This window comes from Chlamydotis macqueenii, chromosome 1 (genome assembly GCF_036417535.1).
Source record: "Chlamydotis macqueenii isolate bChlMac1 chromosome 1, bChlMac1.mat, whole genome shotgun sequence".
NCBI classification, from domain to species: domain Eukaryota; kingdom Metazoa; phylum Chordata; class Aves; order Otidiformes; family Otididae; genus Chlamydotis; species Chlamydotis macqueenii.
Window position 1 is genome coordinate 74,149,188 of NC_141556.1, and position 27,710 is coordinate 74,176,897.

General features: G+C 36.5%; 1 protein-coding gene across 1 annotated transcript in view; it reads right to left on the reverse strand.

The window, feature by feature from the left end:
- Positions 1 to 2,207: 2,207 nt before the first annotated feature.
- Positions 2,208 to 27,710, reverse strand: part of ETNK1 (ethanolamine kinase 1) — a 35,708-nt gene continuing 10,205 nt past the window's right edge. Inside the window, exons 2-8 of the mRNA XM_086756634.1 lie at positions 24,161 to 24,420; positions 23,196 to 23,336; positions 21,081 to 21,223; positions 14,481 to 14,564; positions 12,785 to 12,945; positions 10,423 to 10,496; positions 2,208 to 9,217 (exon numbers count right to left, since the gene is read on the reverse strand). Of these exons, the coding sequence (XP_086612760.1) occupies positions 9,145 to 9,217; positions 10,423 to 10,496; positions 12,785 to 12,945; positions 14,481 to 14,564; positions 21,081 to 21,223; positions 23,196 to 23,336; positions 24,161 to 24,420 (936 nt within the window). The 3' untranslated portion in view covers positions 2,208 to 9,144. The remainder of the gene's footprint in view (positions 9,218 to 10,422; positions 10,497 to 12,784; positions 12,946 to 14,480; positions 14,565 to 21,080; positions 21,224 to 23,195; positions 23,337 to 24,160; positions 24,421 to 27,710) is intronic.

Genomic DNA, 27,710 nt, shown 5'->3' on the forward strand with positions numbered 1-27,710 from the left:
TCTCAGGTGACTGCTACCATTTGAATAATTCTATGTATTGCTCCTTTCATGCTCCTAAAAATGGATAAAAACAGAAAAGCAGCTTTATTCCAAATAGCACAGCAAGAGATCAAGAAGAAGATGAACTGCAGATTAACTGGAGGTAATATTAACAGGGGATGGGAAGGAAACAAGTCATGGTTAGCAGCTTAAGTCCAGAGTCTCAAGGAAGGCTTTCAAAAAGCTACGCAACAAGAGGTTTCACGCTCTGGTCTCAAAGCCAGTTCCTAATGAAAGAAATGTTTTTACCACTACACGTCAGCAATCAAAGCACAGTGTGGAGCTTAAAAAAAAAAAAAAAAAAAAAATCCTTCTCTACCTGTTCAGTAGCAAATGTAGATCCTGACAGGGGGCCATCAGCAGCACACACCCATGGATGTGCGTAAAACAGATTCCAGTGCACTCTCACACAGCTTGACTCTGCAGTGCTAATGGGAGTAAAGCCTTCTGTTTAATATGTCTGTTAACCTATAAACCCGTATACATTCTATATAATACAAATCCGCCTTCTATTTTTATTAATGATAAATGTGCTATTTTGATTTCACTCAGGGAAACTCCCAGGAATGTACATTTTATAAAGCTGGTATTTAAATACATTACATATTGAAGACCACTACACATGCCATTGTTTTCCTTTGCTCTGTATGTTAAGGAAAATATTCAAGACTGTATTTTCTGGACTGGTCTCAAAAACTTCCCACCTCTATTACTTTCTACTGATGACTTCTAGCTCAGTAAGAGCTTGCTCTGCATTTTCTGTAATAACAAGGCCAAGTTGTGAATGAAGGATTTTTACCTAGGGAAGAAAAGAAAGATTCCATGTTATGATGGATTAGATTCATCAGCACAGAGAGATCTCCTTTCCACTGCAATTATGACAGCCAAGAGTAGCCATAACTTAGCCCTGTGGAAAGTTTTGAGGATTTGGGCAGCGGACGCCAGAGAAACACCGTGTCTTGGCTCTAAGCAGCAATTCAGCAGGGACAAGTAACCCTAGATATCCAGTCATAGGCTGAGTATTTTCTATTAAATTGAAAAACAATTCTTCAACTCACGCATTCTGTAGTAGTAGCACTACTTCAGCAGCAAAAAGCCCAATGGAAATAGGCCACACGTTTAGGTCAATGAGAGCCAATGGAGTCAATGGAGTGTTTGAAAATCTCAGGCTGCGTAAGTTGTGCGTATAGAGCATTACTCTGTGATCATTATACTTCCAAAAAACAATCAGAGTTAAAAGGTGGATGCCTTGCAAATTCAGAAGGAATTGTTATACACAAAAACTCACTTAAGCAAAGATGGACAGGGCTCAAGTCTCCAGTCTCCTACACTGCTGGGTCAATGCATTTTCACAGCCTAAAGGTAACTCCACTTTTGGACTCAGCAGAACTTCTTTTTTTAAGGTTTTGCTTTATTTGCTTGTTCTATCTGTCCCTCACTACACATACACAAACCCTGATAACACCTTTATCAAGCCCAGTACAAACAAGACCAAAATTTTGTATTCAGTGTACGTGTGAAATGCCCATTTTCAGTGACAGGGACACCAGGCACTGAACGGAGCACAGACTTTGGCCCAAGGAATGTTTTTTTCAATAAATTCACTGCAGGCAACCACACAGAGTAGCTCAAGCCCAAGTAAAAATCTGTGTCTTGGTGAAATCATTCTCTTTAGAGTGCACAATCAAGATGGAGGAAGCTGCTTCATTGACGTACATCAAAATATCCCAGTTAACCCCCAAGCCCCTTGTGCCACTAGCACTGGATGCAGAGCCTTTCTTCAGCACCATGAATCAGCCTGTAAAAATGGGTCCCCTGTAGTTAACACACTTTATTGTCCATAAATGAAACTTCAGAGCAGCCCAACTTTGCATGCTTTCCTCAATGGTAGTGATCCCTACAGCCATGTTCCAATCAGTTCCTGCCTCCCAGATGTGAAATTTTAGTGGTCAACGACGAACCCTGTTTTATATGCAAAACGGTTAAAAAAAGTTAATTTTGTGCAAGCCAAATACTTGCTGAAAGTATTTATTTTCAGCTGGGTTGTTAATCCCAGAAAGAGGCATGCATTTGAACACAAGTCAAAAGCCTTTAAGAACTCTTAAGCAATCCATATTGAATTCTTTGAAACCTGGGGAAAGCAAAATCATCACAACATATTCTAACAGTGCAGTTAGAAACCAACTTTATTGTTGCAGTTTGAAATTATTTACACAATATAAATCTCTTGGAAAGGTACATTACTTCATGTAATCAGTGGTAGAAGGCCTTATAATAGCTTCAATAACATTTAGTTCAAAAGAAATACAACTCACTCCAATGGATAAATGATGCATCTAAACTCCACAACATACAAGAAGAGTCATGGGGACTTTTGGGGGGGATGACAGTGCTGGAAGATGACAAAAGCTTATTTGCAAATTAAGCTTATTTTATTCACAGGACATAAATGGACTCATGTTTAAAAGAACACTGAAAAATACGCAGTAACAAAAAAAAATGACACAAAATTGAATATATCCCTAATATGCTATAGTCCTGTTTCTGCAAGTATTTCAAGAGTTTTAGATAGCTGGATTAAGAGGCTTGAGACAGAACCAATGAATCTAACTTTAAGACGTTTTTAAGAAAGATTGGATACATTCTCAGTGCTAGACTATTCAAAGCAGCATTATTAACTACCACAGACTGCATCTGAGATACAAAGTGTTAAAATGAACATTTCTACAAAAAAAAAAAGAAAAAATTATTTCACACACACTGAAGACTCGACACAATTTTTTGATAACACTTAATAATTACTACTACCAAAAGCTTAGAAACATATACTTTTTGTCCAGTTCATGCTGTATTTTATGGCATTGTATACAACATTTTTCATGTTTCTCTTCCATGGTCTCTTTCATCTTGTGTTTTGCATGGACCTTGGGGGGGCGGGGAAACACTTAACATAACAAAATGCAGTTGCAATACCACAAAAATAGGCTTGTACAGTACCTGAAGTTATTTTCAGTTTCTTAGATTTCAAGTAACTTTTTTTTCTTTCTAAATGCTCACAAGTTTTTATTTCCATGAAGTTTCCTGTGTCATCTCTCTACACACATCAAATCAAACATATTTGGGAAATCCATTAATTAAATTCCACACCACAGGGAACCTGAGACACCAGCTCAACAATTTTAGAAGGCTACAGCAACAGCTAATGTAAAATCTTGAACCAGAAATTCGGTAATCTGGTGAAGTCCGGCCAGCTGTTCCAAGATCATAATGGTCTTCAGGGCCATTCCAGTCAGTTTTCTGACATTTCACAATAATAAAACCCTTTATTAAAGAATCAGGTGCAGACCACCACCTATACCATTAAATACACAGAAAAGCCCAACACACACTTAAGTGTTGGAAATTAATCAACTGCATAGGGTAGGTTGGTTTTTTTTTTTTTTTTTTTTTAATAATATTTTGGAACATTTCTTCCCTCTCCCCCTAGGTTGACCAGCTTCCTAATCACAGACACTTAAGCTCGGCAGGTTAGAATTGGAAAAACCATTTTAAAACAAACAATGCTTTTTCTAGTGTCTCACCATCTCACTTAGATGGAGTACCTCCATACAACCTGTACATGCAAATGTTTTTCACATTTTCCTTTCCACTCCAGAGGTCTATAAGCCACAAAGGTTGATTTCTTCTGACATGTCCCATCAGATTTGTATGGTTTCTCACTGCTGAAAGCCCCTTTTTTAAAAGTTGTGTAGCTAACAGAACACCTACCTTGCACAAGACTAAAGGTTGTGGCTTTTCGTATCTGTCACAACTACTGAAAACAATCAGTTTGCAGCCCACAGTAAAAAAAAAAAAAAAAAAACGGGGGGGGGGGGGGGGGGGGGAAATCAGCTGTAAGACTGCTCAATGTCAGCCTTGCATTACCTCAATGTCTGATCATGCTCTCTGTTCTACTAGTAGAATTACAACCTGCCTACTGTGGAAGGGATGATAGGAGACAATAGCTAATTCAAGTAGTTTAGTCATCTAGCACAGCTTAGAAGGCATCCAAGAACACAATAAACAATGCAAAAACATTAAAAAATGAATAAAGAGCAGACAGCCACCTCAAATGCAGACAGGTAAGATGCCGTCAACCTCCTCTGCAAACTACTGGAAGGACTATCCCAAGCAAAAGATTATATTCCACTGGGTTACAGAACTAAGTTTTGTTTAATCAGAAAGTTACTCAAATTAAGATTACTTTCAGGAGGAGTAACAAAAGAATATTTTGTGAGCTTTTGTTAGCTACCAAAGGTTTTAAAAAAATCTGAACTTAATTTTGAAACAAACTTTACCCTTTAAAATTTGCTCTTGTCCTTAAACCATGCAAGTAAATAAGCATATCCAATACTCTGCTACATCAAAAGCTTAAGCTTGAGTTTCCATGTGAATGATTTCCTTTTACTTACATTTACTGAGTCCATCCCTCCTCTTGACTAATACTTGTTTGATAAACTCACTTCCCAGGACCCTGAAGTGTCAACATTGGTAAGCATGCGTACCTTTCGTCTGGTGCAGGTAAAGCTGACAGGATGTGCAAACTGTATCAAGATCAATTTGTCAGACAGACAATGAGATTTGCACACCAGTATTCTACAGCAGAGTTATTAAACACAGCAGTGACAAGAAAAAACTAACAGCCTGAAGGACACCGCAGTTCAAAACAGACAGTGAAAGGCAACAGTAATGAAATACAGTCAAGCATTTGGGGAAAACTACGCTTCATTATGTCTATGCTTCCAAGATTAAAGGCCTCTTCAGAAAGGGGCTTCCTACACAAAAAAAAAATTCTGATGAGGTGTCATGTACTGACAAAACAGGACACAATTTTAGCCAATAAGGAATTAGTGACAATTAAGTATTGGAAAGGAAGCTTTTATATTCATGTTTCCCCTAATAAAGTAGGGTTGTGGGCACAGGGAGGAGAGGGAGGGAATGGCACACAGGGAAAATACCTCAGGTAAGTTTCAAATAGTCTGAAGGGGCTACCAACAGCTCTAGTGTTGAGGAAAACAACTGGCAGAACTATATTAGTGATGCTTTATTATAAGCATTTACACCTTGGCAATTAATTCTATTATAAGGCTATATCCACCAAAACCATTTAAGTTGGGGGACTTCTATCACAACTAACTCAATTGCTGGGACCATGGGAGTGCACACTGTAAGAGTACTTCAATTCAACATGCTTCTGTTTAGAAGTCACCAGCATTCAAGCATGTATAAGAAATTTTGCAAGTTAAAGTAAACAATTTTAACAGCTTTCCCTATTCCACAGGTACTGTATGTACCTCTGACACATAGTTTGCCCTTTCTCTTCATCTTTGTACTGTATGAATTCCTTTATTCCCAGAATCATTCCCAAGAGCAAGAGGTCAAAAAAGCTAACGGGAAAAAAAGACACTTGATGCCCAAGGCTATAAATGGATACCTTAACATTAAACTATTATGCTTCGTTACAAGTCAATTTAACAAAAGAAGTCCGCACACAGAGTTAGATTTCTTCTTTACATCAAAATTTCTACAAAATAGGAGAGAATACAATGCAATACACAAGTCCATAAATGCAAGATACAGTACAATTCACACTAATTTACAAATGGTTATTTACACTGTTGTATATACATATACAGTCAGACCTGGTTAATGCAGATTTGGTAAGTCCTTTTAAAACGCAAATCAAGAAGTGTAAATGAAGGAATTTAAAATTATATGACCAGAGACTAGTTATCATCCAGAAATCTTTAATGCTTAGGTGACCTAAGAAATTAGGCATGGATTAGCCAGATCTGACTGCAGCAATGAGAAGAAAAAAATTCACACTATTCTGCTTTACAAAAGCAACCAGGCCACTAAGGTCTATTGACTTGATGCTATTTATGCAAGAATGCCATTACTAATAATCCTCTTTATATTTACAATATAGGTTTAACTACAGTGAGAATTATTAATTTTGTCATTCATGCCCTTAGCGTAACATAAAGGCAACAGAATATCTTCTTGGCAAGTCACAGTCAAAACTACTACAGGATGTTTCTAGAGCTCAGTCATTTTTTGTCCTCCTTCAAGTATCTTAACATTGCTAGTAAAGAGACTGAGATAAATTAATTGAAACAAGTACATGTTCTCTAGTTCGGTGCTCTAGTACCTAACTTACATTCAGAATGTCCTGTATTCACAGTTTCAAGCTACCTTATAATCTGCAATGCTATTGCAAACTACTGCTTCAAACTTAACACATCTGTAGATATTCCTTAGCAAGTGAGAATATCCAAGTGCTACTGGCTCAAACAGATGTGGAACAAGGCTCAAGGTAACCGGCATTTCATTTTGGAAAATGGTTTACAGTATTTCCTCAACTTCATCAGGAATTGTTTTAATCTGCACTTGTCTTGAAAGAAAGCTGATGCAAAGCAGCATTTAAGTGTGTAAAATGAATTTCAACATGCAAAATGAAAGCCTCTACCAGTACTGCAAAGTCAACCACTGTAACCTGTGATAATCTTTGTGCTTCTTCGAAGTGGCTCAGGAAAAGCTCGCAGTATTTATTATCTGCTTCAAAGTGCTTTTATGAGATTCAGTGGAACTTCACTCCACAAGAACAAGATTGAGCTGCACTCATGAAGAACTTTGGTTCTGCAGAAGCAAGCTTCCAGTCCTACAGTTATTGCTACTTGAGCTATGCAAACAAATACACGACTAAAAAAAATTACACTAACTCCAAACTTAGATAGTACTGGTACCTGAAAAGGGAATGTGTTTTGCCAACTGTTGGGAAGGTTAGGATCTGTCAAGTGTTGGATTTCTCAAGACCAAGTGAACTTCACAGCCTTTTTCAAATATTTCACAAATACAGAGCAACACTGCCAGAAATAAAGCCATCTCTTGAAGAAAATAGTAACAAGAGTTCAAAAATCTTTATCAGTCTTACTTCCAAGTAGATCTTGCTGACCTTAAAGGGACTACCAAGACAGCAGGCTATTATTATTCAACATATGTCAATAATGTCAATGGGGAGAAAGTTCAGAAAATTAAAGTCTTCAGTGCTTTCATGAGCTCTAGCAACATCCTTGATAACTACTACAAAGCAAAATACAAATGTCTATTTTAGCTATTTGTTTCTGTTCAACTACCAAGAAAATTTGTCCAGTATAGTAGCCTCCAGCTAACAAATGCTAATGAAAATTGTTACCTAACTTAAAGTTACAAAAAAATCCCAGTTCTCCCATTTGTCTTAGGATTTTTCAGGTTTTGACCGAAGGAAATTAAAAAAAAAAAAAAAAGAAACATTCAGAGATGAATATAAACAAGTTAAGAGGAAAAAAAAATCTCAAACTTTGCTTTTGTAAAATAACAGAACAACATCCAAAATGGTCTTTTCAAGGTGAAAATTTTTCATTCACATCAATTTTCTTTGTCCTGAATCAATCCAAGCTTTTGTAAAGCACATGTGTATATGTGTGTGTGTATACACATATACACACATACACACACAGCAGCGTGCCATAAAGCAATTTTGAATAAATATCTTTGCTGGAGTCTGTACAACAGACTCCCCATAATATTTACTCTTCAGGTCAGTTTGTGTTTGCATGTGTATATGCACACACACAGACTTTGTACATGTGGGCACTTATGTGACCAAAGTGCAAAGTTTTTCAGAGTATAATCAGAGTTGAGTACACGCCTGCCCAGCTCCGCACTGCATTGTTGGGTTTTATTTTCTGTTGTGGGTTTCTTCCCCTCCTGACCCCGCAACCTCTTTCACAATTAAAGCCTCTTTTCCAAGCAAACTCATACAATGTTTCGTTAAGTAAACATTTTCTCTTCATTTCACATTTTGTAATCCAGACCATTCTTGGTATAATAGCTTTAAGAAATAAGAAAACGTGTGTGACGATCAAAGCCCCATTGTTCAAGTCATATACTTTTCCATCTTCTCCTTCAAACTGGAGACTCTGAAAAGTAATTTGCTGCCACAGAAAAAACAAAAACAGACATACCAGAATCTGCAACTACAGGACCAAGCATTTAAGACTAGAATCCAAGGTTATAAGATGACAAAGCAGAAAAATGTCAACAATACACGAACTGTAAACCGAAAGTGTCTTGCTCCCCAGTGCAGCAGGATCTCTCTGTCCACTAATCTTCAGCTCAATAGTCCATTCCACAAGATACTGCTGAAGCACATCAAAATACAGACACCAGAATAGTGTTCAAATTTAGAATCAAGTTTCAAAAAGGAATATAGATTTGGAATAGTGGTCTTTTGCTTTAAAAGTACACTTAATAAACAGGCAGCTTTCCTACACAAGTTACAGACGGTATGCTGTCCATCTAACACTATGATGGTACATATCCTCAAAGAATCTGATGGCCACAAAACTTTGACATTTCTAGAGCTTAACGCATCAAGAAGGAAAAAGTGTTATTTATTATTTCAGCAAGGTGGCTGATGCTTATACAAAAGAAAAATACCATCATATGAAAAGCTACCTTTTTCTTTTTTAATAAAGAGGGAAAAAAAATAAAGTTCGCCCTAACCTTTCTCCCTAGTTACAGCACACTGGTGATCTCACGACTCTACTATCACTCATTTTGCTTGTATACATCTAGAAGGTTAATATTCTCTGACCAAGTTTTCTTTAATATAAGTTACTGAAACTTCAATAAAATAAGTTGTTAAACAAATCCTTTGGAACAACTTCAACTGTCTGCAACCAACTTTTACAAAAACTGATGAAAGCAGCAATGGAATCATGTTAAACTTATAATAAATAATTCACATACAACATATGTTAAATTACAAAGAAGGATTAAATTGCCATTTCTACAACTTTTTATAGATTTAGCAAATTTCTAATCCATTTTATATCAACAGCAGTATGTATGCTCTTCATATTAAATTTAACATTGAAGGACTGTTTAGAGGCATTATTTATAAAGCAAGAACCACCAAGTGAGCATTACAGAACTTCAACAAATGTTTAGCTTTTTTCCAGTATCTGTTCTTAGAAAAGATTCAGGGGTTTTCTATCCACTTGGCATGTTTCTTCCTCTTCATTACTCAGGAAGAGTTAATGTCATGACCTCCTGCTTCATTTTGAAATACTGGTTAAACCGAACAATTGCATACCTATTCAAAGGGAAAGAGAGATTTGAAATTAAGAGCAGATAATTTCTTACATGAAAACAGCCATACTAGGTAGGACTAGTCAAAAAACCATCTACCCTAGTACCCTCTTTTCAGCACTGACCCTTAGTAGCTGCCAAAGGAAGAAATTAGGAACAGAGCAACCATATTGTGGTGGTACTTCACCACCACCCCCCACTCCTAGCTTGCTACAGTTTGCAAAACAGATGCTGTTCTGGGATTATCAAAGATGGTGGTTTTGTGTTTAATAGTTCTTAATAGACTGCCCAACAACTGACAACTACAATTCCAGAAAAGTCTGATCTTGATCATTGCAAGAATGACATTTTATTCAAAACTGACAAGTTTTTGGGTTCTACCACCTGTCCTTTAACTTGGCTTTTTGTGCCATCTAGCGGTTACTAATAAGTACTTCTAGTTGAGAATAATTAGTGACAAGAAGAAATTCACATTTGTCTCATTTACAAAATGACACAACTAAGCCTAGTAAACTGGTTTAGTCAGTGCAAAAAATTCTAAAGTGGGATCTTCTACCAAGCAAAACAATTAATTTTATCACCTTGCCCAGTCCCCAATGGAGAGATGAATTCCTTTGCTTGTTGCCATGAAAGACCATTTTAAAAAATGCCAAGGACACACATCTACCTGAAACAGAACACCACTGGCCAGCATCTCAGGAAAGAGAACTTAACATTCATTGGCATTACAAAGACTCTTTTAAAAAAAGATTAGGAATTTCCAAGATCAATGTTCCACACAATAAGAAGTAAAAAAGCTCTTTTGTACAAGAGCCCCATTTGACTCGTGCAGTTGGAAATGTAAGCCTTGTGTCTGACAGATCGTACACCACACTGACCAACTTGGCTTTTATGCCTTTGTCTCTCCAACAAAAAACACTCAATGCTTGAAACTATTTACTTCTCTAGTTACGTTCCTTGCCTTGTTATACCATATGTTTTAGCCTAAGGATATATACTCATTTAGAGAACTTCCAGTAATAAAAAGCACAGAGACAGCTTTAACTGCCTTGTTTTCTTTTTAAAATTAAAAGTTATAGTATGATCACACAGATCAGGTCTGTTGCTCAAACCTCATAGTTTCTGATAGCTGGGGTGTTAGACTAGACAGCCTCACAGATCCCTTCCAGCCTTAAGTATTCTATGATTATATGTAGCAAGCACACTCACCCTAGAAAATCAAAGTCAATGGTGGAATATTTGGCTTGAATTAGAGCCCACAATCCCCAAAAGAAGTGAGAAGCCTGAAAAAAGAAAAAAAGGTGAAAGATTAACATTATATAAAATTCAACACATGAATATACTCCCAACATTGAGACAAAAAGTCATCTACAAGAGAATTCTCAAAACCCAATCTTTTTGTAAAGTTATTTGATACCTCTTGACAAAGAGATTGGTGAGCAAGTACTACATAATTATTACTGGCAATTGGAGGAGTAAATCCATTGGCATCCTGACTCTCCATTTATCGTTTTCAAGAAAAATAATGTTGCATTTATGAAATAGGTCATCTGTTAAGTAGACTGTGTTACAACTATTTACACAGTGTTTAAAAAAAGCACAGAAATAAGACTGTCTCATTTCTACTGCTGCTAGTTAAATCTATTACTCTACATATATTCAACTCTAGTGCAAATACAAAATTCCTTTTGAGTGTTTGATTACAAATCTTAGGCCGTTATAACCACAACTCACTTTCACTACCAACTTGAACAAAGAGACACAATCTGTAGCTATGTAGGAGAACCTCTAACCCATCAGCATTTACACAAATTTCTCATCTGTTCCAAACTTACTTCCATTACGAGTCCAGATAAATAGTCTGGAGGTCTATGCTCAGTTTGAGATTGAAACTATGGAATACATTAATGATATGATTGTTAGGATACTTCAAATAAACAAATACACGTAATGGCCATGAGCTTGATATTCCCCTTGTGGAACGTATTTCTGGACCACCCAGGTTACAAGCAATATACTTCAGACCTCTGCTCAGTAAATAACTGCTTACAGTGAATACCTAAACTGCTTCCTGAAGCTTGCACATAACACTTTACCAGGAGTGTAGAAGACATGCATGCACACATGCCTGAAAAAACCTTAAAATGGCAACTACTGTATGTACATGTGTATCCTTCTTGTACCTCTAGTTTAGGTAACTTCACCTGATAGTGAGCAGTTTGGCATTTCACACCAGCGTCCATTAACTTCAGCTCCTATTTTCCCTTAACAAAGCTTCTCACAATTAACTGATACAAGAGGTTTTGGCAGTATCTGTGCATCATGTGTGGTCTATAGGCAGGTCCCGAGCTGTTCTCTAAACAGAATTCTATACTCTTAAACATTAGTATGACCATAGTTTAAAACTGACAAAACAATGCTATATATTTTAAAACAGACCACCAGCCTACTTAATTACAGATCTAACTTTCCTCAATGAACGCGACAGCTGAATTTAACAGTTGATAACAGAGATTCAAAAAGAACAACAGCAAACAAGCTAATATTTTTACAGCATTGTTTAGTAATCGTCTTCCTAGAAGATGAATCTTCTTCCTAGAACATGAATTATATTTCCTCACTGCAATCATTAGCTTTTACCAGAAAACTGAAAGTATTACAGTGACAGAGGTGTGCTTGGATTAGTCAGAAAGAGGACTGAAATAAGGTCAAACTAGCTTCCTAGCCTTAGTCTTCCTATGAACAGTGTGACACAGATCAAAACTGAACACTCTCCATCCTTTCAAAGGGAAAGAACAAGGCAGTGAAGCTTTTGCATTTGAAGTCTGCAAAAGACAGACTGAAAGACAGGAGACAGCTTATAATGCACAAGATACAGGAGGAGCTGGGAACAGACACACAAAGTCAGCCCTCACAGTCTACAGAAAGGCAGAACTTCGGGGGAACCACAGGACACAGGAGACCACGTGTGCACTTTGCTACAATTTAAAACACTAAGGTGACCAATACCAAATCTGAAAGCAACTTGCTGCTTGCCAAGACACTGCAGGCAAGGAAGGAGTTAAGGTAGCACTGCAAGATTCTAGATACCCAAGTATCTATAAAAAAGGAAAAAAAAAAGGTATCCTAGTTTTACTCTAACAAAATTTTATCACCTTAGGTCTTCATGAAGCACTACCTTGGCTCTTCTGTCTTCTTACTATTACAAGAAAGAGTTCAACACAGACTTACCACTAGCTCCAGCCAACTCACAGACTTGCCAGACCAATAAACAGCCAGTAGAAATACTCGCTAGAGGTTCATAGAATCATAGAATGGTTAGGGTTGGAAGGGACCTACCTCCTTGTTTCCTCAGAAAAGGAGGCATGCTTACTTCCTCTTTCGCTAGGAATACCCTACAGAGAATTTTTAACACATAACATAGCAGAAACTTTCCATAAAACAAGCTAAGGAAGTTTTTCTTTACATGTTACAGCACTCAAGAGTAAGATACTGGCAATTACATTTGTCCACAGAGTGGCAGGCTTCTCTATAGCATTTAATATATTTTAATCAAGTGTTTGTTATTTACCAGTGCAAACTGATTGACTTGGACGTATAGAACTTCAACTTCTTTTTCACTGACTTCTGTGCCAAATCCTTTATATTCTTTGTAGGCCTCAAGGTAAGATCTCAGCCATTGTTCCTGTAATTTTCTATTAGGATAAAGGCTGTAGTCTACCTCGTTTACACCTAGAAAACAAAAAAAAAAATGCCTATTAGAATCTTACGGTGTCAAAAAAGATCATCAGAATCACATTACTGGACTACCTCCCCCCTCTCCAACCCCAACACACACATATACATTGATGTGGACAAACATCAGTTTTTACTTTGACCTGACTTTTATCGGTTATGTTGGGAAGAATTTCTCACACACGAATCAGAGTATTCAACACAGCAGAAAGATTTATGCTGTATAAGTTTTCAGCCACATACATATTTTACTTTTATTGAGATTGAATAAGTTTGGCTTTCAGAGAAGTCTCGAGAAAAAGTATTTGCATTATGAAACAAAAGCCCTCCCAAACATATAAAATATTACATATTTCATAGGAAAGGGACTTGTTTGCAAAAAAAAAAAAAAAAACCAAAGCTGAATCCAGATGCATATACATTTGTCACCAACTAAGCTCATACTTGAGAAAAAATTATTAGAAGTCCACCTTTCTCCTCCACAGGGTATTGGTAGAATTAGAAGTCTTACGTCTATAACCATTCTATTCCCAGAGGATTTGAGAATTCTCCCCAAGTCTTATTTTATGAACAGTGCAACCCCCTAATACCTAAACTCTTTCCTGCATCAGATCCACGCTAATTTAGCTTTAAAAAACTGTTCTTCATAGGCAAAAAAGTACTTGTGCATTGAAGTCTTCTTACAGTACTTAGCTCCATAAACATGTAGTCTGACTCTGAGAAGTTCCAGATGAAAAATCAAAAGCTCTCAAATATATTTTCTAAAGAATTTAACTTGCTTTACAAATACTGAAATTACCAAGTATACACTAATTTTTTTTTTTTTTTACAGTTATCTAGACTTAACATTCAGTTTGAGAAACAACAACTGGTAGATTACCGCTCCTCATTTCACCATACTGCGCTTTCCAATTTTAGTAATCATTATGTAGTTTTTTCTTGTTGCCTCATCTTCTGAAATAACACAGCATGCACTCAAGGTTACTTCTCTCTTATGGAGTAAATGGATTGGGCATTCACTGAAAAAATTTGTTTTAGACTGAATCTACCACCACCTTATTCCTAAAATCCCACCTTATTTTCCTATTACAGTCTTAGACTTTACTTCTCATTTTAGGATATGACTTAAGGGCAAGTACTCAGCACACACATTCAAAGCCACCAAAAAAACACATAAGCCTGCCATTTGGAACTGTGGAACCACAGAGTGTATTCTGTAATATACATCTATGCTGTAAAAGACACACTCACACTACTTCATTACAGTGGGCTGTCTCTGCCATTTCATTTCACAGAAGGATACTGTGAAAGCTGTGAGTTCTGTATTTATCTAACTCTACCAAAACCTAGGGCATAACTACCCTGCAAGATGAGACATCAACACATTTTTATACCATCAGATGAACCGCTATATTCATGTATTTACACATACAGAGAAAAAGAGAATATGCAAGAATAAGTGGTGTTGTTTGTTTTTTTGTTTTTTTTTTTTAAAAAAAAGTTTACCTTTACCTGAGAAATAAAATTTTTACCTGCAAATTCATTGAAGTGATTTCCAATGTCATAAGCCAGGTAGTTGTATCCAGAGTACTCATAGTCTATGAACTGCACGTCACCTAATTGAGACACAACAGCAGCAACATCAGAGTCCATATCAAATTAAGTCACAGCCCTAATCCTTTGGTGTCCTTTGATGTTTTGGGGGGGGAAAAAAAAAAAAAAAAAAAACAAACCAAAACCACACAGCTGTCTTACTTGTGCCCAGTTGTGTGCACTCAGACATTCCAGGGTAAGGCTGTGATTTTTATGATAATGAGATTTCCTTGAATATTCATTCAAGAAAGCTCTTTTAGTTACTTAAAGCTTACAATTCTCTATTTTTAAACTCTAACTAGCAGAACTTCAATTTTAACTTCTACCACACGAGGGCATCCCTTACCTTCAAAATAAGAAATACAGTAGAGGATCCTTTATTTAAACTTTATGTAGAAATAGCAGATCAATTTTTCCTTAACTTAAAAAAGAAGAGTCCTGTTTATTCTCACACAAGTGTGCAACCACAGTGTACTAACACATTACAATATGTTGCTATTTCCCACTTCCTCCAGCCACACTTAACAAAGCAAGACTATTGTTAATTGTTGCTTTTTTAAGCTGGCTTAAACTAGTCTCAAGAAATCGTCAACCAATCCCCATGTCCTCAAAACTGAAACTATGTAGCATTATGTAAACAAGGACTGATAAAGCAGCAAACACAGTCCCAAATGTTTCCAAATTACATTTGGAAAAGCTTGAGAGAATGCTTCACTCAAGGTAATACAGCACTGAAGCTGTTCAAGAATGTTTACACCACAACAGTCAGCCAAGACATTAACAGGATGGCTTAGGTAAAACTGGAGCTCTTGTATTTTAAGGGAAACCAGCAAAATTACTAAAAACATCAGAAAAGGAAGCAATGGGTTAACTTAAGAGCTGTTTGCACTACAACATTAAACTGTAAAACGTTACATTTCCCACTGCTATACCGAAATGCGTAATTCTCACAGCTGGACTCTACTCCCTCTCTACACCCATTCTTTTGATGACTAGCAGAATATTTACTCAATAAAAACATATTTCTTCTATTACAATAAACAATCTTCTTAGCATGACTTAAAATATTACTTTACAGATACTAATCCTAACTATCAGAACTCCAGCTCAAAAAGAAGTAAATAAAGAGTAACGTTAAAGTATGTTATATATTTCCTAGACTAAGACCAAGTGCCTAGTATATTGCCTCCTTAAGATTTATGGATATCACACATATCAAATACAATAATTTTGTCAGATAAATGTCCTGATCACTTGATCACAGAACAACTTTGTTAGAAGTGTTCCTTCCAATGCAGTTCATCTTTACCATATTTAAAATACTAACACATTAATGTTTTCCAGATGGATAAATAATCTTGTCTAAGCATTTATATTGGGAGTTAAACCCCAAAAGATGAACAAAATTACTTAGTCACAAGCCTCCAAATCAGAGTTTGCCCTCACTTTCATAGAAAGAGAGGACTGCTTACCAAGGTTATGAGGTTAAACTTTTTAGGTTCTAACAAGTCAATGTGAAAATGGCCTGTAAAGTGGCAAGCTCCTCCCAGGAAAATCTTGTTGGCAATGGAAAAGTGAGGTTCTCTAGAACTATGAAGGGACAAGAAATATTACAGCAGCTGCAGTCAAGATCTTGTAATATTGTCACGGATTAACTTCTGCCACTGCTTGACTGGCAGATCCATAGCCTGTGCTTTTAACTGGTTCTTTACTACTACTTTAAACAAAACAAAACAAACATCTGTAAGTTACAAGTCAGTCAAAATGCACAGCCCAACCCTGGTTAATACTCTGCTACACAACTGATCTCCTGAACCCTTCTGCCCCCCATTTAATATTACTTATATTTAGAAGTTTTTTTTCTTCCTTACATAAAATACAAACACAGCAGGTAGAAGTCTGCTTGCAAAATAAGAACATAAGAAATGCTTTAAAATGCAAGTTTAATCTTGAACTATGTGCTATTATGCATTTTTAAGTACAGCTAACATTTAAAACTTACATCCAGATATAAAGAATATTACATACAATAAGAAATTTGATCTAACAAGATACAGGTGAGGCTGTTACTAGGCGTTCTCCTATGGGGAAATGTGTATGAACAAGTGATGTGATAAAGCTTCAGTCAGTGCACAAGTAGCACGGTGCACGGCACCACAAGACAGCCACAACAGCATACCTAACCTGCAACAGATGAATAAAATTTGGCAAACTCTCATTTCATAAGACAAAAGTTTAAAGTGCAAAAAGTCCTGCACTTTTACTGATCTCTTTCAGATCCATGCTACTGTGGAACTCAACCTTCAATTTAATTTTTGCATGAAGGCTCAAAATAAAGTAGTGAGCTCCTTCTGTGAAACTGAAAGCAAGCCAAAACTAAGTTGGCCACTTCACAAATGTGTCATGCTTACATGTCCCAGCTACCTTGTTTTAGAAGAAGCAGAAGAAACTTTGCATTGTTTAAATATCCATAGTATTGATTAGAGGCTACTTTTAAGATTTACTGCACTTCATACAGGAAAGCCACTTCTAAGAAGCTTACATTAGTAGCTAAGCAGCTAGCTTTTGTTTTGAGGTTTCCAGTAAGTACAAAAAACTTGTATATCCTACCGAATATCACTGGGAGCAGGCAGACCAACAAGAGACACTACTCAAGTGCATTTGTATTTTATTGAAGTGAGACATGACTTAAAACTAAGATCCATCCTCTCTCTGGAGAAGCTACTGTTATCAACAGGAGTAGAGACATCTAGAATACTGAATATTTCAAGTTGAAATGCATTCCTTTCTTCCAGGGGTCTCCTAGTGTAGACAACATGCAATGTAATTATGAAAACCACATAAAGATACAAAATGCAATACATGCTGTGTTCCATACACCAGAAATTATTTTTTAAAATAGATTAAGTAGTAGTCAATAGAGCATCTGCTAGATCTCCTGAGGGAACTGAAAGACATGAGGGTGATGACACCTCTCCTTCTAGCTCCTCTTCACTTTTAATGGTTTAATAAGGTAAGCACTTCTGACGTGCAAGTCCTAGCTGTAGTTACCACAGCAGAATGATGTATCCTGAGTTCCGTCCCATCCTGCTCATCAGGTGAGCCACTTATGCCCTAGAAGACAGCTTCAGTAAAGACAATGATCTATACTATGAACATACGTGAAAATTCACAGACGGGCCAAATACCCAGAGAATAATTTTAGCTATAAATACCCAGTATAGCTTTGCAAAACAAAATAGGTTTTTAGATCAAAACCAGAAGCCTTAAACATACCTCAGTCTTCAGAAGCACTGAGCACCCACAGACTCCTACCAAAGATCATAGAAAACATTGGGTAGGCAGAGGGAATAAACAGAACAAAACTAGCCATCTACCTACACACTTAACTTCCTGGAAGGTGATTTTAATACATTCAAAAAGAGCACATATAAGGTACAGACAAAAGAATACTGATACTTGGTCTTATTGAATAGCAAGTATTTGAATACTCTTAATCACGTGTTTTTAGAAACTCCTAGGTCATGTTGGAAAAAAAGCCCAAACATTAAGAGCATCAGAACATAAGGTCTATAAATAAGCAGTACCAAGCATCAAGCATTGATGTTCAAATCATAATCAAAAGCAACATGAAGCTGAGTTATATCCTTCAAAGAGTAGATGACTGATAATTATCAGTTATGTAAAGTAACACTTGCAAATTTTCATATCCTGAGTGACTGAAAACGGACATTAACAAAACAGCACGAGGCAGAGTTCTCTCAGCCACAGCATGAACAAATTCAAATCAAATGAGTGAAACTCCATTAAACAAAGCTAGCACTCAACATGCTATGCTAGTCTCATAAATAAAATTTAAGCACATGAGACCGATTCTTCTCAAAAGCAGTATGTGGCACAACTATGATTCTTCTTTCAAATCTGCAAACTTAACATGAACTTAATGCAGAGGACAAGTCTAAAGCAAAGCACTGGGACAAGTTGTAATCATTCTAACTGCACTGGACAGGAGTCCTATCTGCTGATAGCCTGTGGCTTAAAACACATACACCCACCCACCCCATCCCTAGTATATGTGCAAATTAAGCATTCACAAACAATATGATGAATACAGTGTTGCCAAAAATTAACAGAACTAGTTATTTTGTTTGTGCCAGCTTCTGAAAAGCCAGATAACCACCATCAGCTTTGCACAGACTTTACCAAGAAGAAATAAAAATAAAAAGTAGTTAATCTAGAAGACCAATTCTCTCTCTTTAAATCCAGTTTAGAGTCACTAAAGTATTTTTGATACACAGAAGTCTTTCTAGATTTAGTAAGAGTACAGCATCAAAGCTGTTAACTACTTTCATACAGTTTGATGCCATTCCTTATGAAGCGTTTCTTTAAAGATTTATTTTATGCTCTTGCAAAACTATTTTTACATCAATAAAAGCTTTTGTTAAACAGAATTCCAGCAATACACGTTTATTTACAGTTAAAGCTGAGCTTCCACTTCTAAAATCACATTCCTCATCTTAAGATTGTACTAACAGAAAAATTGCTAATTTTTGCTCTGTAAAAAGTACACCATACAAAAGAGCTTTCAAATGATAAATGTTCTTTCTACAGATGGCATTGAGGTTTGGTTACTATGAAAATGGTACCCGCTGTACCTAGATTGCAGAAGTTTTACAACACAGTATACGTGCAACATTCAAACCTAAGTTGAATATATTTATTTTATGTTTATTTCATATTTCCAAGTATTTTTCCTCCCCACCTGCTTACAGTTAGCTTGAAGCGAAAGTACTTTACATACCTCCCTCCTCCCCACCCTGTCCCCAAACACTAAGCACTCACACACTCTTTATTGTAGGATTGCTCATAAGTGACGCACTGCTGGCATTGTTTTTTCCTCCATTCTGTTTACAAAAAGAAAAGCATATAGCATTTGTTTTAAAAGTAAAAACTTCAAGTCTATTGACCGTGACAGTGAACCTTTTAAAGGAATTCCTTCCATGCTTTCTTGCAGCAAGGTTCTACTATGAAAAGTGACTATAAAAATTACTTTTACTTCAATGGGTCTGTTCTGGAACACTAAAACTCAAGCTAGTTTCAGCACAGATTTATTTTTGGTATGGCAACATAACAACTCCAATGTGTGCAAGACCACAAGATGATTTTTTTTTTTTGCACACCTTCCAGGCTTTCTTCCCCGCCCCCCCCCCCCCCTCCTTTTTAAGCAGAACTATAACCCATCACTGAAGTTTGGTACTGAATTCTTAGAATTTAAAATTTATGTTAATAGCATTGTACAGGTACACATACACACATATATATATCATGAGAAGTACTAGCAATTCCCTTCAAAAGTGGTATTACTCAGAGGGAAACTTGTGTACAAACCAAAGGACTTTATTTTCTGAATCAATTCACATGCATTCACTGTGTATCTGATGCAGAAATTGATTACACATACACAGCCAATTTCCATACTAGAACCAACTCCAGCATATTTTTGTTAGTTTTTATTTAGAACTTAAGACACAGAAGCTTAAGAGGTCAAAGACCAATGATGACTGGTGGAGAAACTTGAGTTCCATTCACAGTCATTTACTTCACACACTTTTGGCTTACATACCAACAGTCTTCTCATCAGACTGTCACAAACAAATATGAAGCTGCTAGAAGGAATACGTCATCGTCACTTCAAAGGAAAATTTTGATCTGATTATTTGTTGCACTCAGCTGAGCTCAGATATTTGAAATGGGAGGAAAGTTGTGCATTTTTACTGCAGGACAATGGCCATTCTAGTGTCGCAAATCTGTCTTTTTTATTTGGTTTAATATCCTGTTTAATTGATTCACTTAGTAACCGAACCTCAAACCACTAAAATAAAAAAATAAAAGAAACTGAATTTTTACAGAAGGTTCATATATTTTAACAAAGAAGTTCTTTAATAACATGGATTAAGAGTTAAATGTCTTACAATAAAAACAAAAAAGTAATTCATCTTTGCCAAGACGTGTACTACCTACAACTGCTGAAATAAAGTATGCATTAACAAAAGAAATCTTTAAGATACCTATGTACCTATGCAGAATATAAACTGAGTCACTGAATGTAATATTAAGTATCACTAAGATACTTCATTATAAAAGTGTCTTCCCACAATCACAAACCAGAACAATACACATATTATAGCAGATAATGTCTTCAGGTTATTTTCTATGCTTGTATGATTATTTGGTTTTCTTCCCAAAAGCTTTATACAACTGGAATAGAATTAACATGAACAATTACATACTTTGAAGCCTAGTCATACAGGCAGGCTAGGGATTAACAAATTCATTGAAAAAAGGAACACCAACATTCTTCCTCTGTACAGTAACATACAGATAACAATTGGCTAATTAAGCAACTACCATTACATTAGGTCTTAAAAGCTCAAATAATTCAATTGAACAACTCAGTAAAATGACACCACTGACGTAGCAAATGCAATTACAACATAAACAAAGGCACTCACTACTTACTGTTTACTTTCAACACCTACCTCGTTTCTTGTTGTAAATAATATTCTTACACAACAGGTCATTATGACAGAGCACCACTGGTGATCCTAAATTTGACAGTCTTTCTTTCATCCAGGCCATCTCTTCTTGAAGAACTTGAGGACTTGGAATGTCACTTAAAAACCTTTTAAGGTACAGGAAGAGTAATTGAGAGTTAATATTTAGTACTGTTGGTTCCATATCAAATGTTTGTAATGAAAGAACTTATTTCCTTCTACATTCTTACCGCAAATAATTCAATACACCTTGTCCCAAGCCAGGACATGCTTTCCCCTGACACAATGGTAGTCAAATTATGACAATTATTTCCTTCCACCCTCCCCAAAAACCAATTCTTTAAAGCTTATCTGTGCTATAAACATGACAGTAGTCAAAAAAAAACAGGAGTAGAACTTGACTACAAACCTGCACAGTTTTAAAGCAGTAAAGATTAAAAGGGTTATAGCATGAATTTCATTCACTTTGGTCAATTACATTACTTCCTTCAAGAAGAATACACAATCATAAATGCTAAGTAGATTCATAGAATGGTTAGAGGTGTAAGGGACCTTTAAAGGCCATTTAGTCCAACCTGCCTGCAAGAAGCATGGACATTTCCAACCAGTTCAGGTTGCTCAGAGCCTCATCCAACCTGGCCTTAAACATTTCCAGGTATGGGGCATCCACCACCTCTCTGGGCAACCTGTTCCAGTGTAAAAAAACCCTCAGTGTAAAAAATTTTTTTCCTAATATCTAATCTAAATCTACCTCCCTCTATTTTAAAACCACTACCCTTTGTCCTGTCACAACAGGCCCTACTGAACAGTCTCTTTCCCTCTTTCTTGTAGGCCCCCTTGAAGTACTGGAAGACCGCTATCAGGTCTCCCCGGAGCCTCCTCTTCTCCAGGCTGAACAGCCCCAACTCTCTCAGCCAGAGGAAATTAAACATTCTTTTTCAGTTTTAGTCACAGTAAAAATGCCTAAGTAGGCATTTTATCTTCTAGATTTTCAATTTTCAAACTCAAGTTTTCTTAGTGTTAAGAATTTTATGTTGTAGAAGAAAAAAAATTCAAACAACTTTGCTAGAGCATTCCTTAATTACAATGAAGCAACAAGGGCAGTTGGTATCAGTGATTTCAAAGTAGTTCCATGAAAAACGTTTAAGCTGGAATCTGCTTCCCGAGCAATATGAAGTTTGACGATAGTGTACAAATACTGCCAAACTACAGTTTTAACTTAAAAGTTTGATCTCCGCTCCCCAACAAACGTTGTCCTTAACTCAAGCTTTAAATTACAGCGCAGAAAATTGATTTAGGTTACACACTGCTCTTAGTTTTGCCATTCCTCTCTCCCAATCTTCCAGTGACTGACCCTTGAACCCTTCGGAAATATTTCCTTATTTTATTAAGCTCTTAAGAAAAAAAAAAAACTCCACAGTTTGATCTGCAGCTCAAGAGCTATATTAGGATGCTAAAACCAAAATGTAATTAAATCCTTAAACCCAGGTGACATCATCACTCATACTCCATGATAGCACAGGTCTAGTGTAACTGTATGGATACCTTTTCCTCCTCTGGAAAACACTCCGAGAGCTCATCCTAATCACCCAAAACAGCCTTTCATGAACTTCACTTTTACATCGCCCAGTTTTGGATGAATTTATAAACTGAATAAACACAAGACAGCTAAGAGTTACAGTTTAGAATGAACAACAAGCACTAGTCCTGCAACCCCAAGAAACAGACTTTTTAGTATTCATCCCATAACACGGGTCTCAGTTTGAGACTGATGGTTCTCTTAAAAACAGTTGAGACAACTACCAGAAGAATTACGTGAGTTGACCTTGGTTCTTTAAAAAGAGTAAAGAAAACTACCATCATTTAAGTGTCAAAGCAAACCAAGAGCTGTATGTATATATACACAATATATCAAATGAATTTAAAGACTCTGCTTTTCATATTTGACATACATACAGCTACTTCAGTATACAACAGTATGACAAAACTCAAAATTTTACAAACTTAACACTACGGGGTAACGCAAACTTATTTTTTTAAATATTATTCCACCCCTCAACCAGAAAGAATGGGAAGTCAGGAAAGCACATAATGAAATACCTTTTATTTACTTCCTCATCTGCAAATTCTGTGGGTATGAGAGAGAAGTATTTCCCCATTTTCAGCCACAGATTAGATTTAGGGATCCATCCATTGTGTGCATGAATAGTATGGATTTTAGCAAGCTGTCTGGCAATGAGTCTAAAAAAAAAAAAAAAAGGTTTAGATTACTGTTACATTTAATGCATATCCAACAGTCTATCACATTTTTCCTAGCAACAACAGAAGACAACTACAATATATTGAACAGAAAAACTGTAGAAAATGCAGCAGGGGAATCCAAAGAAGGTTTAAACAAGAGCAGCACAGCTATACGGTAGCATCTTTCAAGACTCAAAAGGTCATTAGCAGTGCCATTTGAGGGAGAGGAGGCAGTAGGGACTGGAGTTCAGATACAGCATGAATACTTCACCTGTACTTACAGTCTACTCTTCAGCTTGCTTATCTTCAGAAGAGTTGACTCAAATTAGCTTCTATTGTCAGGAAAATACATTTCAGTGCATACATGAAAAGCTAAAATCTTAACATATCGGTACTTTCTTTTCACTGCTAATAGTTAAAAAAAAAAATGTCTTAATGGGAAACTATCTTCAACCTGTTCACAAAAGGAATGCATTAGAGGCTAGGAGTACTTCCTCCAATTAAGTCTAGCCCCTTATAACTCCACCATGTTAAAAGATCGTTAAATACTCACAAGAAGCAGACCTCTAACAAGTATATACTCTTCTGGGGAGGCACCAAGGATCATTAGTTCAGCACTGACATATCATGATAACTAAGATAGAGGACAATGAGCTGTCAAGAGTGTGAATATCAACTTAGTACAGGCTTATAGAAATAATTTTTCCTGCCTGCTCATAAACTAAGCTTGAGATCCTTTGGGCCTGGCACAACACCATAAATGCATCACAGAACTTGAATAATGAAATAATAAAAATAAAGAAAATAAAACATAAAAAGCCTACCTGAAAATATCTGGATTGCATACATGCTCTGGATCCAGTGCTTCTCCCTGCATGAACTCATAGCACAGGCCATTATTGAAAGTACAGTACAGTTGAGGTGCACAGCCATGGGCCTGCAACACACGGAAACTCTTCACTTCCTCATCTCGATCTACCAAGAGCTCGGTCTTATTTCCATAGATCCTAACTAGGACAACATCATCTGTTATGTCACCCACGTAGCAGCCAATTAATTTATTAGTGATTCCATCGGTGAACAGCTGAAAAGTAAAAGTAATACATAAGCAAATCATATCTACATCTACATTTTCAACAGGCAGGAAAAGAATGCAGGGTTATTCTTCAGTTCACAAAACATGTTTACTAGATTGCGCATAACAAAATAAGTCTTTAAGATATAGGAAAACTGTGAAGAAAAGTGCAAGAATTCTTACCAGTAACACATGAAAAAAAGAAAAATGTGAAAATATGCTCAGTTAAATACAGAAATACTACATGTAAAAGGCAATAACTGAAAGATCAATATTGTAAAATGAGTTTCCACATAACCACTCTGAAACCGATCGATTAAAATGGCTGAAATCAAAGTCCCAACAAGGCAGCAGCCCTAAACCAGTATGAGAACAGTCAAATACAGACAATACAAAAACAAAAACCATTTTTATGCACTTCAGAATTTTAGTATTTGCTGATCAGTAAACTAGAAAAACTAGTAAACTAGAAAAACTAGTAAACTAGAAAAACTAGTAAACTAGAAAAACTAGTAAACTAGAAAAAGATACTCCTGGAGTTCTAAACTATTTCTTTTAAAAAGCAAAATTCAGGTCAGAAACAGTTCAAGTTCGGTGGTTACCATCTTCCCACTAGCCTTGAGATTTTATTAATTGAGAACAACTTGTAAAATTTGTAAAGTCACTTTGGCTCCTCTACAAATTTGAGACAGTGCTTAAAATTCAAGACCCTAACCCTCAGCCTCAAGCAGCATTCCCAATTTAAAAGCTTCTGACAAAACCCAGCATTCTCACCATTTTACTTCATAAGTGGTACATGTAATTTAAAAGATTTTTAAAAGTATTTTAAGTCCTTACCATTAAGATGTATATATGTACAATTCCTAAAACCCTGCAATTTCCTAGACTTTGTCCAGTCTGGACACTGACACCTGAAGATACTGAAGACGAAGCAAGTAACTTGCTACAAAAATAAGTAAAAGCATTATTTGAGCAATACATGTACATCTAATGACAACCTACTCACTGTCTCTCAAATAATGATGGAGGTATGGATACTACAAGTTCTGAGCTATGGAAAGGGGGGACAGACCAAAAACAAACAAAAAAAACCCCCAACCAAACAAACAAAAAAACCACCATTCCTTAACTGCTGCTTCTCCTTTTACATTCCATGATGAGGCCTAAAATAGTCACCATATAGGCTGAAATCTTGCAAATGCTAGACTAGATCCTGAGTTACCGGGCTGTGTATACCCAGTTGCATGTAGTCAAGCATTTGAAATCTCCCTCAATGCTGCAAGAGTAACACAGAAGTTCTTAATCTCCTCCTACAAACTGGGACAGTTTTATAGCTCAGAAAACAGGTGTTTGGCACTTTCAAACTCTTTGCACTCTGACAACTCAGACTGAATACTTAAGAACTTGCTAGATGTGCAGCACCCATATTAATTCCAGCTGTTCGGTAAGAGACTGAAGGACAAGACATTAACATTCTCTGGTGACAAGCAACATCACAAGCAAGACTCTCAATGTTTTCATAACTACTGAGGAGCCTTCTGCAGTCTTAAAGATGAGAAGTAAACAACTTAAAGTCAAGGTTTTCCTAGCAACTGTGATTTATATTCAAGTGTGGTTTTTTTAGTGTTTACAGTCATGCCTCTTCTCTCACTCTGCTGCTCGCAAAACCCTAATTAAAACTTAATTAAAAAAAAATAAACCCTCCCCTAAAGGACAAAACTTCCTTTCAGGACCTTGCACTAAAACAAGTAAGCAGCAAGAAGCAGCTTTAAGTTGGTTAACATACACCATATGACAGACACAATTTTCCCTCAGCTGTACAACCTGCAAGTTTAACTTAACATCTTTGTTTAGTAAGTGCTTTCATCATTAATTCTCATTTAGTTAACTCTTCCGGCACATGCACAAGAGATAAACGGAGATACGGTCTGATCACATTTATTAGCACTTTTTCAAACTATGCAGGTCCTTGAAAGGTGCAAGCAGCTTTTATTTAAAGGCAACCTGAAGCCACTGGTTAGATATTTTTTGTTTTTAATTCCTAATTGTAATAGAAGTCAGAAAATCAGCTGAAAAATGAAACCTATTTATCAGAATTACAATACTAAGTGTTCAATGACAATAGTTTGAATTCCTTATTCATGCATCCTTCCACACGTCTTCTCCCTTAAGTCCTAAGTCAGGTCCGGAACAAAAATGCTGACAAATGGAGGAGCAGTCAGATGCGTCAACAACAGGCAACTTCTCTACACTCATCACCATTCCTTAGAATGTTGGACAATTTGGCTATGGGTTTTTTTTGTTGTGGGTTTTAAGGTTTTGTTTGTTTTTTTTAAAGCAAAACACAATTCAGAAACCTCAACCTTTTTTCCCCCCTCCAAGAGGTAGCCTTTATTTTGAAAAGTAAAGTAGTATCATTCAAACACAAGTGACAGTTTATTTCCACATCTTAGGGGTTTAGAGAAATCAAACATTAGGAGCAATTTTTTAAAAATTCCTAGAGCAAAAATTCTAAAGTTGGGTCAAGTCATTTAGGAAAAGACAAGAATTTCACAGTGGAAGATGCTGTGTTTTAGCTATCAAGCCTTCCTTTTCCCAGCACCCCGATGTGACAAGCTGAACATACTCATCAATAAATGCAGAAAAGGGTTAGGGAAGCTATACTTGTGACAAATAGCAAGAAACAGCTCAAGTTACTGAGGAAAGATGCAGAATAGCAGAAGATACGAAGGTACTCTGTTTTCTTAAACACTTACAGATACTCAGTCTTGTAGAAGGTTCAGCAAATCATCTATATACACCTTTCATCTACACAGGGTCACCATAAATTCAAATAGATCTCCTCACAAAGTCTCCTTGATTGACTCAAACCTAAGATTTTACAGTTTATAGCCAGATTTTATTACTAGCTAGTATTTTAATAACCCAGAATAGGAGACAAGCAATGAAGAATCTTGTCTTAAATAGCCTTCATAGCAATTAAGTGTTACCATTTTAATCAGCGCAACCAAGAAAACTATACTGTTTAGCACCATAGATACTGGTTTTCACATTAAAAAGAATACAGTCGTACTCTAACACTATCCTATTATTTTGCTTGACACTTAGAATCATAGAATGGTTAGAGTTGGAAGGGACCTTCAAAGGTCATCTAGTCCAACCTCCCCCACCCCCTGGCAAGGAGCAGGGACATCCCCACTAGATCAGGTTGCTCAGAGCCCCATCCAACCTGGCCTTGAATGTTTCCAGGGATGAGGCATCCACCACCTCTCTAGGCAACCTGTTCCAGCAGTGTTCCA